Source organism: Perissodus microlepis, chromosome 19, assembly GCF_051167445.1.
Source record: "Perissodus microlepis isolate ML-2025 ecotype Zambia chromosome 19, ASM5116744v1, whole genome shotgun sequence".
In the NCBI taxonomy this organism is placed as follows: Eukaryota; Metazoa; Chordata; class Actinopteri; order Cichliformes; family Cichlidae; genus Perissodus; species Perissodus microlepis.
In genome coordinates this window covers 8,949,144-8,965,202 of record NC_140479.1, presented here as the reverse complement: position 1 = coordinate 8,965,202, position 16,059 = coordinate 8,949,144, and the positions used below count along the sequence as shown (strand labels likewise).

The 16,059-nt window shown below is 45.3% G+C and overlaps 1 protein-coding gene across 3 annotated transcripts in view; it reads left to right on the top strand.

The window, feature by feature from the left end:
- Positions 1–16,059, top strand: part of col12a1a (collagen, type XII, alpha 1a) — a 46,867-nt gene that overhangs the window by 16,867 nt on the left and 13,941 nt on the right. For 2 of the 3 annotated variants that reach the window (XM_084914433.1, XM_084914435.1), the window contains exons 17-47: positions 7–131; positions 1,450–1,599; positions 1,708–1,827; positions 1,910–2,074; positions 2,164–2,310; positions 2,560–2,699; positions 3,223–3,352; positions 4,128–4,273; positions 4,778–4,907; positions 4,995–5,131; positions 5,815–5,944; positions 6,034–6,173; positions 6,380–6,512; positions 6,682–6,705; positions 7,395–7,534; positions 9,012–9,141; positions 9,300–9,439; positions 9,518–9,647; positions 11,333–11,475; positions 12,634–12,763; positions 12,865–13,007; positions 13,102–13,231; positions 13,790–13,909; positions 14,037–14,183; positions 14,259–14,375; positions 14,459–14,611; positions 14,712–14,786; positions 14,866–15,005; positions 15,116–15,239; positions 15,340–15,483; positions 15,706–15,870. In XM_084914433.1, coding sequence (XP_084770559.1) covers positions 7–131; positions 1,450–1,599; positions 1,708–1,827; positions 1,910–2,074; positions 2,164–2,310; positions 2,560–2,699; positions 3,223–3,352; positions 4,128–4,273; positions 4,778–4,907; positions 4,995–5,131; positions 5,815–5,944; positions 6,034–6,173; positions 6,380–6,512; positions 6,682–6,705; positions 7,395–7,534; positions 9,012–9,141; positions 9,300–9,439; positions 9,518–9,647; positions 11,333–11,475; positions 12,634–12,763; positions 12,865–13,007; positions 13,102–13,231; positions 13,790–13,909; positions 14,037–14,183; positions 14,259–14,375; positions 14,459–14,611; positions 14,712–14,786; positions 14,866–15,005; positions 15,116–15,239; positions 15,340–15,483; positions 15,706–15,870 — 4,088 coding nt within the window. The remainder of the gene's footprint in view (positions 1–6; positions 132–1,449; positions 1,600–1,707; positions 1,828–1,909; positions 2,075–2,163; positions 2,311–2,559; positions 2,700–3,222; positions 3,353–4,127; positions 4,274–4,777; positions 4,908–4,994; positions 5,132–5,814; positions 5,945–6,033; positions 6,174–6,379; positions 6,513–6,681; positions 6,706–7,394; positions 7,535–9,011; positions 9,142–9,299; positions 9,440–9,517; positions 9,648–11,332; positions 11,476–12,633; positions 12,764–12,864; positions 13,008–13,101; positions 13,232–13,789; positions 13,910–14,036; positions 14,184–14,258; positions 14,376–14,458; positions 14,612–14,711; positions 14,787–14,865; positions 15,006–15,115; positions 15,240–15,339; positions 15,484–15,705; positions 15,871–16,059) is intronic. The other variant, XM_084914434.1, reaches the window with a different exon arrangement.

The following is a 16,059-nucleotide window of genomic DNA, read 5'->3' as shown; positions in this document are numbered from 1 at the left end:
TGACAGAGCTGGTACCAAATACACAGTGAGTGTGTTCGGTATGTTTGAAGGAGGGGAGAGCATGCCGTTGGCTGGAGAGGAGTACACCACCTACTCTGATGCACCTGATCCTCCAAATTTTGACACGCCAAGTAATATTACCCACATATATGTGATGTACATTGCACACGGTCATTGTAAGAATAAGAGGAGGCGCAGAGAACGTTCTATGCAAAAACAAATGAAATGGTCTTAGTCATTCTGTTACTGTATCTGTCGTCCTGTTTAAGTCAGTGTCTCCAGTATGTTTTGTTTCTCTGTCAAACATCGGAGAGTGCGTCACATATTACATTTTTGTTTGGGGAAAAAACCCCTCTGTAAATCCAAGCCACATAAAAGCTGAATACCTTTCTTTAAAGCGAATTGTCTCACGAAATAACAGATGTAATGGCAACTCCATCTGCCTGCCCTTTCCCTGCTTTCTTCGCCGTGTCACTTTGGGCTTCCGCTTTTTATTTCCAGTCCAACCAGCGGAGATACGAGCCGTGCGTGTATAATCTGTTTGCACTTATAAAACGTTTTTACTATCCAGTGAGTCAGAGCGTGGCAGGCAGCAAGTGTGAGACGAGGAAAGAAGTGGTGTTTGCTGCGAGGAAAGGTCAGCGTGACCAGTTAGCTGCAAGCCCTCTCCTAAAAAGGAGGCAGATGTAGACTCGGTGAGGTGACATAATCAGCGTTTCCTTGTACATCTACCGAGTAAATGTAAGTGTCTGCACATTAAAGGCACTTATTCCTGGATCTTTATTGTTACAAACTATTTCAAATGACTTTAGAAAATCATATTTTACCTCCACATACCACTTCTTGGGCTTTTTGCTCACAGATTGGAGATGTTGTGTGTACTTGTAATGTGTAAAATCATGTAACCTGTTTTCAGTTGCAGACAGCAGCAGTTAGTGCAACATCTGCAGCTCTCTTTTAGGTACAGAGGATCGGATGACTTCCTTTTCATCACACAGGTGTTTGGAAAACAGGATGTGAATGTTTCCTTGCTGCTCTGCAGGGCACAATAATCTCCTCAGCGGAGGCCTTTAATATAAAGGGCACATTCTCCTGGGAGTACCCCGTGGATGTGAAAACCACTGAAAGAATTACTGCCTCCACATGCTGCCGAGTGAAGAAGATCATAATTATACCACCTGGAAAATAATTGTTATCCACAGAGGGATGGAAGAAAGAGCAGAATTATTTGTTGCGTGCATGTGGAGATTGTTTGTTAAGCATTCAGGAAATTGTTTGGATTTTTGTGGAAATTTATTGCCGTCAGCTCTTCTTTCCTCCCTTCTTTTCTTCTCACACGTCCTTAAAAGCTCTTCCACCATTACACTCGAGCATTTTTGATTATATTTGAACCTCATTTGTAACGTTCACCTCGGATCCTTCGTGACACGTGAACCTCTGCCCTGTCAGATACGATGTGTAGGACCAATGCTCAGGCTGACATTGTGCTTCTGGTGGACGGCTCCTGGAGTATCGGACGTCTGAACTTCAAGACTATTCGTGCCTTCATTGCACGTATGGTGGGCGTCTTTGACATCGGCCCTGATCGGGTCCAAATCGGTGCGTTGAATCAAAATAAGCAATAAGAATGATAAAGTATGTATTTGCTAATACAGCAACAAAGGTTTTCTTTGAGGTGCTCTAACTAAGATTTGGCGGCTTCTTTAGGGCTCGCCCAGTACAGCGGAGACCCAAAGACCGAATGGCACTTGAATGCTCACCAAACCCGAGAGTCTCTCCTGGATGCTGTGTCTAACCTGCCCTACAAGGGAGGAAACACCCTGACAGGTGATTCGCTTCGTTTCTGACCTTTTTGCTTTTGTAGACGCAAACGAGCATTTCGCATTACTCTGTGCCTTCTTCGTGGCAGGTCTGGCTTTGAACTACATCCTCCAGAACAATTTCAAAGAGGACGTCGGGATGCGTCCCAGCGCTCGAAAGATTGGCGTCTTGATCACTGATGGAAAATCGCAGGATGACGTCATTGCCCACTCTCAAAACTTGCGCAATCAGGGCGTTGAGCTCTATGCCATCGGTAAGCAAAGACTAGTGCAGTTAACTTGTGCTTTTCCTGCCTCTAAAAAGCTGCTGCTGACCCTTGACCTTTATGTCATTGTTATTTAGGTATTAAGAATGCAGACGAGAACGAGCTGAGGTCCATCGCCTCTGAGCCGAATGACATTCACATGTACAACGTGGCCGATTTCTCCTTCCTGCTGGACATTGTGGACCGGGTTTCTGACAACCTGTGTAACAGTGTCAAAGGGCCAGGTGTGTGAAGTCCCAGGTGTTTGATAAGCAGTATAATTATAGTGGACAGCATCCAGGATCCTCGTGAAAAAGCCACATTAGATGCATGAGCATCATTTACTCCCTCATACGTGGAAAAGCTATGAAGCTATGAAATGAGAAAGTTGGCCAGTTTCAGAGCTTTTCACTACATATAATTCACCCTAAATCAGTGATTTAGAGTTGATTATACGCAGCAGTTTCAAGCTTTCTATGCTTGCATCTTAACAGGAGGCGCTCCCGATGCACCCACTAATCTGGTGACATCAGAAGTGACTCACCAGTCCTTCAGAGTCACCTGGGACGGCCCTGACGACCAACCAGAAAAGTACCGTGTGGAGTACAGGACTTTATCGGGAGCCCCACAACAGGTATTTGCCAAAAACACCAAAAAACTTGCTCTACTTCAATCACACGCAAGTAAGTGTAGTGCAGTATGTGAGTGTTAATGCTGCCCTGATGCTACTGGGAAGCAACTTCTATTTCCAGCCACCTGTTTGTGTTTGGCTTCTTGCTGTTTGGGTGTCTGATTACACTGCAGCTCGACACAGGGAAACAAAAACAGCCGTCTCAGTTTCAGAGATTGGAAAGCAAATCTCGTGACTTTGAATGAGTGATGGCCCCGCTGGCCGGCAGCGTCTCGGCTCCACGGCGTGGATGTGTTTTTGGAGTCTGAAACAAATATGCAGAAGTTTGTTTTTCTGCAGCTCCCAGGGTTTGCTTGAATAGTGAACATTGTGGATCTGTTTATAGATGGGGAGGTTGACCTTTAGCCTAGTAAAAATTTACAGATTGTTTTCTGGGATTTATTGGAAATGTCTGTGAAGATATTCACAGTTCTGGTGCACATTAGTAAATCTTCATCAATCCTCTGATCCTCCTGTCTGTTATTAGGTGATCGTGGATGGCAGTCAGACCACTGTGGTGCTCCAGAGGCTGAACCCTCTCACACAGTACCTGGTCAGCGTCTACTCCGTGGTGGGAGAGGAGAGCAGTGACGCTTTGGATGGAAAAGAGACCACACGTATGTCCCACCTCAGCTCACTGAAAGAGACTGAGTGACTAAAACTCCACACGCAATGTTAATGCAAACCTAACTTTGTAAACAGCGCTGCATATGACACTAGTAAAAATGAGCTAAATTGGTAAGTGATGATGAACTGCAGATGTGACCGTATTTTATTGCACTTACTTAGAGAAGTACGCTCTTAAGTGGTTATCATTTAGAGTCTAACTCAAACAGACCTTTCGTGCTATTAGGAAAGCCAGATAAATGGGCCTCTGAGAGAGCTACGGTTTCAATTCGAGCAGACTCTGGTGCTCTCACGAACCCTGAGTCTTTGCTATACGAGCAGTTGCCCTTTGAGTCAGCCGCCATCATGCAATCTCTCCGGCACGGTTGCGTAACACAAACCTAATGCAACTCAGAGACTGTAATTCGTGTGTGGTCTCCATTAATAAATGGTTCAAAGGATATATATATATATATATATATATATATATATATATATATATATATATATATATATATATATATATATATATATATATATATATATATATATATATATATATATACACACGCACCTTGTTTATGAAACCATATGTGGCTGCAGAAAGATGAAAGTACCAAATCTTGATTAGATGCAAATTAAGAGATTAAATTTGGTTTTAGGTCCAAATGTGAAAGAAAGATTATATAGTGTAAATGCAAACTTTATGCAAACAAAGAATTAATTATAATTGTGGCTATACAAATGCAGTGGTTAACAAGTATTTGCTGTTTCCTGGTTTTCCAGTTCCCCTGAGTGCCGTGAGGAGGATGGAGATTTACGATCAGCAGGTCACCACCATGAGAGTGAGATGGGAAAGGGCACCGGGAGCCACAGGCTACATGCTGCTCTACAGCGCCATCAATGCTACGCAGGCCACTACAGAGCAGGAGGTAAGATCCATTCTGGGAAACCAGAAGGCATCCAGCCAATCAGCTGTGGATAGAACTGAAATGGACACATTCACATGTGTTTGTAGGTTCATAACACGAATTCCTGCTCGCATACACGAGCACCAAACACACGCAGCACCTCGCTAAAAGCACAAAGTGACCTGCTGTCAGCATTTCTGACTGAGTGCAGATGTCACACATTGAAATAACTTTTTACAAAGACACCAGTGTTTGCCTCGTCACTCAGCAGCAAGGCAACAGGAAAAAATACAAAGAAACATTGTCAGCCACAGAGGGGTGGCTGAACCATGAGCTCACTCTGCCAAGGGAACATCATCATCATTTCTTCATGAGGTGTCAACCCCAGTGGGGCAAACCCAGATGCAGCAGATGTGCTCCAGCCGGAGTATTTATCCTCACCATATTTCCCAGCCACCGAGGAGTCCCCCCTCATCTGCTTCCCCTCTCAACCTGTGTTGTTTGTTTGGTTTGGTCCGCTTCCAGATCAGAGTGGGCGGCGACACAACCGACGTCCAGCTGGTGAAGTTGCTCCCCAACACGGCCTACACGCTTTCCCTATTTGCCCTCCATGGAGAATCAGCCAGCGAACCACTGACCAAGCAGGGAGTCACATGTTCGTAACCAGCCTATCATTTCAATGTTTCAGCACAAATTCAGAGTCATTTTTGATAAACTAACAGAGCTTTTAACTCATGTGCAGTGCCCATGCCACCTGCGGGAGAACTGAGGGTTCGGGATATTACGCACAGCACCATGACGCTTGACTGGGATGCTGCTCCCGGTCCCGTTCGCAAGTACCTCATCACCTATAAGCCTGAGAGTGGAGATGCAAAAGAAGTGAGTTCGTCTTTCCTTTCATGGTATTAGAACCGCTGTTATGACCAGTCCCATCCTGCTATTGCAGAACCTCTTGTCTGTTATAGTCATTAGGATTTATGATGATTAAGTTGTTGGATATTTCTCGACTGCTCCGTTATCACATTGTGGAGATTGCAGCTGTTTGAGTGGACATCAGGGGATTTTCTGGAGTCTAAAGAAATATTATGAAACTCCCTGAATGTGATTTTGCAAGGCTTACAGGCTGGTTCTGGTACTGGGGACTGGAGGAATACTTTATGGTTGCATGGCCCCATGTGGGAGTTGTTGGGCTACAGCAGCACACTCTGCAGGAAGTGAAGATTAAGGTGCTCTAAAGGTGGAAACACACTGAGCTGAAGATATGTGATGCAACACACAGACATGGCGCCACTAACAACATCTTAACTTTCAGCTAACGAGTGAAACACAAAGTATTTCGTGTGTTTAGTTTCTTCCTGTTTGCTTTAGTGTTATACCTGCTGGTCACACGTGCTACCGGTTTTATGAGGTGCAGATTAGTGAGGTCACCAGAATTCCAGGAAACCTGCCCTGAGAACGAAGCCTGACACTTTTCCAAACGCCCAAAGTGATTCTTAAGCGCTATATATTCTTTATTGATACTGTATAATAACATTTAACAACTGTGTTTTATTGTTCTACAGCTGGAAGTGGGAGGACGAGTGACCAGCAGACAGTTGGATAACCTGATCTCTCAGACAGAGTACGCTTTAGCTGTTACTCCAGTCTATGACGAAGGTCCCGGACAGCCGATGCTGGGAAAGGCCGTCACAGGTCAGAATCGTTACCATGGCGCCGGCCCCGTTTGCTGCTTCTGACCGAGATGGAGATCATAATTGCATTTTCTTTCCTCCGCTCTAAAGATGTGGTTCCAGCACCAAAGAACCTGCGATTCACAGAAGTCACGCATACCAGCTTTATAGCTCACTGGGAGCATGGAGCGCCTGACGTGGCTCTGTACCGCATTGGCTGGGTTAAGAAGGGAGATGCCAACACCCAATACGTAAGAGAAAACCAGATGTCCGGGATGTTTATATTAGGAATAAATCATGCAGGTATTTCACGATGAGTCCCACAGTAGGCGTTTGGCGTTGCTTAGGAAAGACCTCCGGTGGAGGCAGGGAGAACATCTAAAAAACAGACTATGAATTTTACATGGCTTACATTTGGTTTTTATTGGCTAAGCTGTCTTTGTGTTTTCCTCATCAGGCCATTCTGAACAATGATGAGACGACCCACCTCCTGGAGAACTTGGAGTCGGACACGCCCTACGACGTGTCCGTCACTGCGATCTACCCGGATGAGTCGGAGAGCGAGGACCTGCTAGGCACCGAGAGGACATGTAAGACGCACACAGTGATGACGACTCAGTAATAACTCTAGTTAACACTGTATGCTTAAATTATTTGTCACAGTTTCTCTTCTTTTGGTGTTAATTTTGCATTTTGGTGCTGTGTGAAGTGTTCGATCAAGGGTTTGCCCATTATGCCTTTCTATTTCTGCCTCTATAGTGCCCCGTCAAAATGGTTCCCCACGTAAGTGTGTTCATAGCAAACCAAAGGGATGCTTTTTCTTTCAAGTGACAAAAGCATGTTTTATTGTTGCAACCAGTCATCAGAACCGTTGTTCACTTGACAACTGTTATTTCATCATCAAGCAAGACCCTTAACCCATCCATCGCTCCAGTGGTGCTGATGCTGTCACAGCCCGGTTTTATTCTTACGTGTTTGCTTGTCTGCGTTTGTCCGCGCCATCATCCCACGGCTTCTTCATGTCCTTACACGGTTACATGAAATGGCTGGATGGAGTTCCACCATGCATGCCTGGCAAAACAAGGATTTCAATCCCTGTTTTCAAAGCCCGTTCCATCAGCCATCATCAGTTCATTCATCCATCCATGTTCATTCATTCATCCATGCATTTGTCATTCATCATCATCATTCTCCATCTATTGTCCGTCAAGAGACACCTGCTTGAGAAAAGACGAAGAGCGACTGTCTTTTCTTTTTTAAAGCTGCAGTCCTGTTTAACGCTCATTGCTCGATTTTCTTTCAACCATAAACAAAAGGTAGAAAATTAACTGGCATCTGAACTCAAATCAGCCAATAATCTCAAGGACTGTGTCTTTAAAAGATATTTCAGTGATATTTTCAAAGGAAACCGTATAACTGCTGTTGACGTAGCTTTAACTGTCATATATGTGCTTGCCTATTGCACTGTGCAGTGCCTCTTCCAGCGCCCACCAACCTGGTTGTGTACAATGAAACCACCACCACTCTGAACGCCATGTGGACTCCACCGACGGGCCGTGTCCAGAACTACAAGATCTCTTACGTCCCCACATCTGGAGGCAGGATTCAGACTGTAAGTCACACAACAGTTAGCTCGTGTTTGTCAGTGTTTAGCAGCAGTGACAGGCTTTAACATTTTAGCTAGTGTCTTCTTTCTTTTCATCTCCTTCTCAGTCTCGCTTTAATAATCCAGACAACTGCGGTTTATAGTTTATGGCTTTAACTCAGTCGGTGGATTTGTTTCTTCCTCCACAGCGACTTTGCTTCCAAGAAATCTATACAGCTGTGCCATCAGTGTTCAATTATTTGAGTTTATTCCGAGTCAAATCTCATAATCTGTTGTTTGGATACAGCGGCATTAGTGTGGACAAAACCTTTCCTACTCTTTCCTTAGTATTTCCTGACGCTGCAGACTGTCTCCCGCTGGCCGTGCATTTTTGGCCGTCTCACTGAATTTTCAAAAGTCTTTCTGGATGACAGCTGAATTTTTGGTTTCAATTTTCTGTCAGACGTTTCTCAGAGCTTCCACAAGCAAGAATTAAAACGAGAACCAGAAGCCTGAGGACGAGCAAATATCTACACACGAGATTTCACGCTGATGCGAAGCGTCTGATCGTTCACACTCTCTGTTTATTTATGAGATTAAAAGAGATCAAACTTGGACGTCATATAAAGTTCAGATGTTTGAAGTTGGAAATCACTGGCAGAGTCCGGTCACTGGTGTCAGATATTATCCTGCAGATCAAGTTTAAAGTGCTGCCGTGCACTGGTCCTTCACACTTTTTACCTTTTTAACAGGTGCAATCTAGAATTTGTCCTTTTAGGTGACTAAGACTGGAAGTTCATCAAACTGTTTGTATGTTTAAAATACGGCTCGGTGAGGTTTCTTCTTTTGGTTCTTGATGAAATGTAATTGCGCTGATGGAAAAGCGGACGCTTACCCAGGTCGTGTTGGTTCAGTGTCCGGGTTTCGACGTAACCCTGAGTTTAAAAAAAATAAGTGTGTTTTTTGGAAATGGGCTGCACACATTTTGTACTTAAAGAAGAAAAAACTGTCACAGTGCCAAATAATAAAAATACTAAGTGACGTCTTGACCCGAAACGCAGTGATAAAACAAATCCAGCAAATGCAAACAGACACACACTCGCTAAGAATATTTACTCCTTATAGCAAAAGCCAACAGCGTTGCAGTAAATCCATCATTGGTCACAACAAGACATCTGACTGTTTCCACCATTAGCGGACATATTTACCTTGGCCACTGGTACTGTATGCTAACTGGGTCCAAAAACACTCCGAGCATTCCTCCTGGAAGTTTGCAGGTAGAATTCTTTCCATCAGGTTATCAATCTGAGAAACCCAGCAGAGGATACTTTATTCCATCTAAAACAGAGGAAGTACCTCATCCTCTGCACATAAAAGAGCTGCAGAGTTGTTTTTAAAGCTACAGCAAAAGAGACGGGAAATGCAGAAATATTTTAAGGACTGAAAAGCCAAGTGAAATTTACTAATCTAGTGAACTATTTTTCATTTGTTGTTCCCTAACTAGACCCAGGTTGGAGGAAAGAAGACTACAGTCCTGCTTCCTAAGCTGACGCCTGACACCGAGTACGCCATCGGCGTGGTGGCAGTCTATGCCAAAGGAGCTAGCGGACCGCTGGAGGGCATCGGAAAGACCAGTGAGTTGTGAACAAATATGACAGCCAAGTCTTGGATATATGAATACACAGTATGGATACATCACACTCATGGAAAGTCTCTCAGTTTAAAAAAGCTCACACATGGTGTTCAGCCTTGTTGCTGGATGCAACGTTATCATATCTTTATGTTATTCCAGAGCCTCTGGGTGGTGTTAGGAACCTGCGGGTAACTGACCCCACCACCAGCACCCTGACCGTCCAGTGGGAGCCTGCTGAGGGTAGCGTCCGTCAGTACAGGATCTTCTATGTGCCTGCAGCTGGAGGAGTGGAAGACATGGTAAGCAAGACATTAACAACGACATTCATCCATCTCCAGTGGAACAACCCCGACATGCTGTGTTGTATTTCTGCACAGGTGCAGGTATCAGGCAGTACCTACAGTACCGTCCTGAAGAACCTGGATTCTGATACTGTGTACACTGTGTCTGTGGTTCCCGTATATGCTGCTGGAGAAGGACTGCGCATGTCTGAGAACGGCAAAACATGTAAGCACTGCACGCATGCAACCGCTGCTGTAGGTAACGAGATCCACTGCAGATCCACGCAAGGTCGTTAGGCAGCGACAGCGACCGGGGACCTCTGTATCATCAGGGTATAGAAAAGCCCACGCAGACCAAGAAGACGACCTGTGAATGAGATGCCGTGAAGTGGCAGTGGGATTTATTTTCCAGTGTCGGGAATCAATTACCGTCTATCCGGAATGAACCGAGTGGCCTCGGCTGCTGGCCTGCTGGGTCAGAAACCTTCAATAAGGCAGCCAGTTGTAACTGATTTGTTTCAAATATATCATCCAAATCCTCTGAAAATCTGCAATCCAGCCAGCTCAAATTCCATCTCCTTCTCCAGAAGTGAAAAAATACCTGAATAAGTCTGAACCGGGGTACCCGCAATTATCCGACATCCCGGGTACGAAAAACGTCCATCAGAGAGAGCATTCAGCTGACTCGCTGGGACAGAGCTTTAAACCTTACTTGCAAACTGGAACTTAAAGCTTAAATAAATGACAGCATTGAGCTCAGTCAGCTTAGTTTGAGTGAACATTGGTTTTCCAGTTTCTCCCACAGCTGAACCACCGAACTCTGCTGGGAATTAGTCAGCATTTTGTGGGGTGATTGTGCAGGAAGGAATTCCTCTGGCCTGGCAGCACTATAATGGTGTCTCCTCTCTCTTTACTGTAACATTGTCCATTTATAGGTTGAGTGAAGGCTAGCGGTCAGGGTAATGGCGGGGCTGGGGTATTTGGCTCCTCTCTGGGAAAAAGAAACAGGGGCTTTGAAATGAATAGAGAGCATTATATGTATAATTGCTCTCAGCCTGCTTTGCTGGGGTCATGCTCCGTGCCAGCTACTGTTACCCCTATTTTCCCTTCTGTAGCAATAGTTCATCATGTTCAGTGGCTTTTCAGTAGACAAGTCAAAGCTCACGCTGCCTGTGTACATATATTTATGTTCATTAACGTCAGGCCTTGAATCGGCTCTCGTCTGATTCAACCGTTTGAGCTAACAAGCTGCTCGGCGAGCATTCACAGCATCTTAAAAGTAACAAGCGTTGGTCTGTAAAACATTTAAAGTACGGAAGCTTGCTTACTTTTTTTTCTCCTGCGTTTATGGGGTTATAATTGAGAGCAGCACAAAACCTCCAAACATCTGCTTTGGTTTTTTAGAAGTCTAGCTTCACGCAGAGCTGCAGATAGGCCTTTCTGTATCCTTTTCATTAACCTTCAGGGCACTGACAGGAAGTGCCCTGTTGATAGCTGTATTGTTAAATAGCATCCTAAACTCGTCTCTGTTGGCTGCTGGGGGAGTTTTACTGGAGAGTTCTCATGTTGTCCTGTTCTGGCCATAAAATGAGTCCAGACCATGATTTATAAACTGAGACAAAGGGAGGATGACAGGACTACAGGAGATTCACAGAGGTGTTATTTAGATACTCGTAAATACTCCAGATGAAAAGGTTTACCAGTACTGGAACCCCAGTTATGCATTTCTGCTTCATTCTTATGGGTTTTGTTTAATTGTTGGTTTTTTTAGCCTTAATTTATTGCCACTCCCCTTATCCACACATTACTCTCTGTTCATTTTTGCAGTTGTCAGCCTTTCCTTTCCGCTCGTCCTCGTTCTCTTGCCCCTCTTTAATTCCTTCTTACCAAACAATATTCCTGTCCCTGCAGTGGAGCGCAGCCCCGTCAGAAACATCCAGGTTTACAACCCCACCACCAACACTTTGAACGTTCGCTGGGAAGCTGCCACAGGTCCAGTCCAGCAGTACCGGGTGGTCTACTCTCCTTTGAACGGTGCCAAGCCTTCAGAATCAGTGAGTTTCCAACTGCTGTGTGGGAATGGCTAATGCATAAATTATATTATTAGATTATACTTGAGAAAACTAACCGAGAGCAGGTTTATTTCTAACGCCTTCAATCATACAGAATGCGCACAAATATTGAGGATCACCACATGGAGCTGGAAGTGGGAGCATTTGCAGTTTACTGTGCAATTACTTTTAAAAGCACTGGGTCTGCTCACCAAACGCATTGGTGCGAGCGTGTTTGCATGTGTGCACTTTCTGCCATTTGGATTGTTTTGTGTAAATAAGCGCTTGAGTTTCAAACACGTTCATTAAATCAGAAATTCTTCAGCTGCAGGTCACGCTCTCTCCGTGCTGTGTGCCATCTGGCATCAGAGTGCCCACATCTTCATATGTTAAAGATTTCTGGGCAGCTCAAAGAATCCATAAAAACTTTTAAAGCGTCTCTTTGCATCAGCTTTCTTCAACATCCATGCCAGATGGACTGCACCACTAGTTTCTTCACTGGGTCGCTAACGACAGTGTCTTTAAGAAGGTGATAGAAATTCCAGCGTATTGATAAAGACATGCACTCAGCTTTCTTTTTTCCCCCTTTTGGTCAGCACGTTTAGGACAGGATCGTGCCCTTTGCATGGCCAGAGCTAATTATGTGTGTCAGTGGCAATGTGGCCTGTTTCAGCCAGCACCACCAAATCCAACGCCAGCTGGAAATTTGCAGCATAGCTTTTTAGCTTCATCATCATTGGCTGCTGAGTCCTAAGCCTAAGTTTGACCAAGAGACACTGTGGCATGATTCAGACACCCACAAACATGTTTGAACCTCCACCAGGCCAGAGCCCTCATGGAGGCTGACCTTAGCCTGTCCAGATAACCGCTCTGAGGCTAAGGACACACGATCAGCTGTCACCTCCATCAGTGCTGGCTGTCACCCACCTAGCCCCCTTTTCGGTCCTTTTTTAAACCCCTATCACACCTCTGAACATCAAAGGACTGTTTGGCTCTTCCTTTCACTGCTGCTGACAACAAGGAGCCATTCAGTAAAAGGCAGGTGTAGAAAACAAGCAGCTGCCAGACGAGAGGGGCAGAGTCTGTGGCTGCGTGAATGTTGGATTTGGCCCTTTGGTGCATGTGTGCATAAAAGCTCACTTATTTTGTGTCTCTGCACAGATTCTGGTACCAGGTTCAACCACCACAGCCTTGTTGCAGCAGCTGCTTCCAAACACTGATTACAATGTGGGAGTTGTTGCTCTGTACAGCGATGGCGAAGGACCTGCTATCATCGATGCAGGAAAGACATGTAAGAACCCGGGCTGGTGTGTTTTGTTAGCAGCTCTGAGACGCGCAGGTGTTTTCAACAAAAATGCAAAAACATGTTCTTCTTCCCGTTTCTGTGCTCAGTGCCCCGAAGTGCCCCGAGGAACTTGCGCGTATACGACCCCACCACCACTACCCTCTCTGTCAGCTGGGACCATGCAGATGGTCCTGTCATGGAGTACCGCATCACCTACGCCCAGATCACAGGAGACCCGATTGAGGGATATGTGAGCATATTTATAATTCGACAGCAATAATAATGTTTTTGTGGCCATAAATAACAAACGCACTTGTTTATGCATCCAATTCTTCTGCTTGTAGACTACAGTGCCAGGAAACAGAAACAACGTGATCCTGCAGAACCTGGACCCGGACACGCCGTATAACATCAAAGTGACCGCCATCTATGCTGATGGAGCAGGAGGAGAGGTGGATGGTGACGGACGCACAGGTACAAGCTGTTCCATCTGTGCGACCCTGTGAGAGTCTTTATTCAATAAGGGAGCGTTATTGATCAGCGGCGAGCAGAAAATCCGAACGGACTGATTCACTAATGAGGTTCCTGAGGAACTGAACATTATACCAAACGTGGAATAAATGATATTGTTGACTTTTAAAGAATGCCAAAAGCACAAAATGCCTTTGGCAGAAAATCCTGAGCTGCCTGCACTCCAGTGAAGGAGATCGTATCCTCGTAGTGCTGGCCAGAGTCTTGCCTAACTTTGCTTCTCAAACAAAAGAAACACTATTGCGTATCGTAATGCCACTCCGCTCCTTCAGGCAGATTATTATTGTTATTATGATTTTTTTTACTTTCTTTCATGTGCTGGAATTTATCATCCCGCTAATCGCACATTAGAATATTTTACTCAATGTTATTATGAGCAGTGAGCTCAGATGCAGAAATTACCCAGCTGCTGATGGATCACCAAAACTCAGATCCTGTGCATCCCATTACAGTGAACCTTATCCTGTGTTGACTGCGCCGCTCTGTCTTTGCTTCCTGCAGTGGGAATGCTCGGCCCCAGGAATCTGCGTGTTTCTGATGAGTGGTACACCCGCTTCAGGGTGTCCTGGGACCCCGCCCCCTCCAGGGTTAACGGATACAAGATTATCTACCAACCTGAGGGTACGGACATGCTTTAGCATGGATCAAAAACTATATATCGTTGTTGTTTTTTTTCTAGTTGTATGAGTTGTAACTAGACAAAAAGCCTCACTGCTTACATGTAAGTCATATTAATGTTGCTTTTCAGGCTCGGATGAGTCCATGGAGGTGTCTGTTGGAGACGTAACCTCCCACCAGCTCCATAACCTGAAACCTGGAACCATCTATGACCTGAAGGTGTTGGCACAGTACAACACGGGTGACAGTGCACCTTTGGTCGGTCAAGGCACCACCTGTAAGTATGCTGCTACCTGATGGTCGATGTTTGGATCGGATGGATTTGTAATGAGCTGCGTTTGCTTGTCTTTAGTGTATCTGAATGTGACGGACTTGAACACCTACAACGTTGGCTACGACTCCTTCTGCCTCCGATGGGCCCCTCACAGAGCGGCCACCTCTTACAGACTCAAAGTCAATCCTTTTGATAGTAAGTTCAGTTCACCCAGTTACACGTCACAGTAACGTTTTAGAATCAGTTGCTAAGTCGCTCTCGTCTTTCCTCTCCTTTAGCCTCCAGGAGCGGGGCTCAGGAGATCACCGTCAGAGGCTCGGAGAACAGTTACTGCTTTGACGGCTTAACCCCGGACACTCTTTACAACGCCACCGTGTACACACAAACGCCCAACCTGGAGGGACCTGGAGTCAGTGTCAAAGAGAGGACGTGTAAGGAAAAGGCTGCTGCTGGAACTTCCTGTTTCTTTGATGTTACAAAGATGTCATTTTACCAGCTATGATGAATATGCGATTCTTTTTTGCGTTGCAGTGGTTAAACCCACCCCAGTGCCAACAAAGGCTCCCACTCCTCCTCCTCCAGCAACAGTCCCACCTGCGTTAGATGGTGAGGATAGCTTTAATCAATGTATTTACTCATTGTCCAGGCGCGATCAGCCTCTAACGTTGCTTTACCTGCATCGCAGTGTGCAAAGGTGCCAAGGCCGACCTGGTCTTCCTGATTGATGGTTCCTGGAGTATTGGAGACGACAGCTTCAATAAAGTCCTCCAGTTTGTTACAAGCATGACTGCAGCCTTCGATGTCATCAGCCCTAAAGGCATGCAGGTCAGCTGATGTTTCGGTGGCTTCTTAAAAAAATAAAAATCATGCATATATTTCCTAATATCTGTGTTCACCGTCGTCACCATCCTCTTATTTTTGTTCTCGGTGAACAGGTTTCATTTGTGCAGTACAGCGATGACGCCAAGACCGAGTTCAAACTGAACACCTACCACGACAAAGGCATTGTGATCTCAGCTCTGCAGGGCGTCCGCTACAGAGGAGGCAACACCAAGACAGGTGAAGCTCTGGGGAAAAAAAAGCTGCAAACTTAAAGTTCTGACTGTAGTGAACGTTTGAGGTTCGATGGTCTTCTTCTCCCGTTTTCTTCTTCGTCCAGGCATTGCTTTGAAGCACGTCTATGAGAAGGTGTTCACCTCAGACAATGGCATGAGGAGGAACGTCCCGAAGGTGCTGGTGGTCGTCACGGACGGACGCTCCCAGGATGAGGTCAAGAAGAGTGCAGAGAAGCTGCAGCATTCTGGTATGTGTGGAAATATGAATCGCTGGCTCGTGTGTTTGCATTTGTGCTATAGAAGAAGTAAAACAGGGGAAGCATTTGCTCCTGAACGTCGATTTAGTTCATCTGAACCAGACTTTCTGGCCTGTTTAATAAACTCTTGTATTAATCCCCGCAGCAGGTTTTTGTTGCAGACTTAACAATGGTCTTTGTTTGTTTTTGTGTGTTTGTGTTTTGCACCGACAGGCTACAGCGTGTTTGTGGTCGGAGTGGCTGACGTGGATATGACCGAGCTGAGAAGCATCGGCAGCAAGCCCAGCGAGAGACACGTGTTTGTGGTAGACGACTACGACGCTTTTGCCAAAATCCAGGACAACCTGATCACCTTCATTTGTGAAACAGCCACTTCCAGTAAGATTCATGTATCAGAAAACAACAACTAAAGTTTAGTTTCACTCGCAGGCGCAAACAAAAACTTTATTAGACGGGTTGATTAGTGAACGGCGGAGTTAAGGGGAAGCTCTCCCTTTGTCGTGCGCTCCTACTGATCCATTGCCTGGGGAAATATATAAAGGGATATAAATCACATTCTTTCTGCCA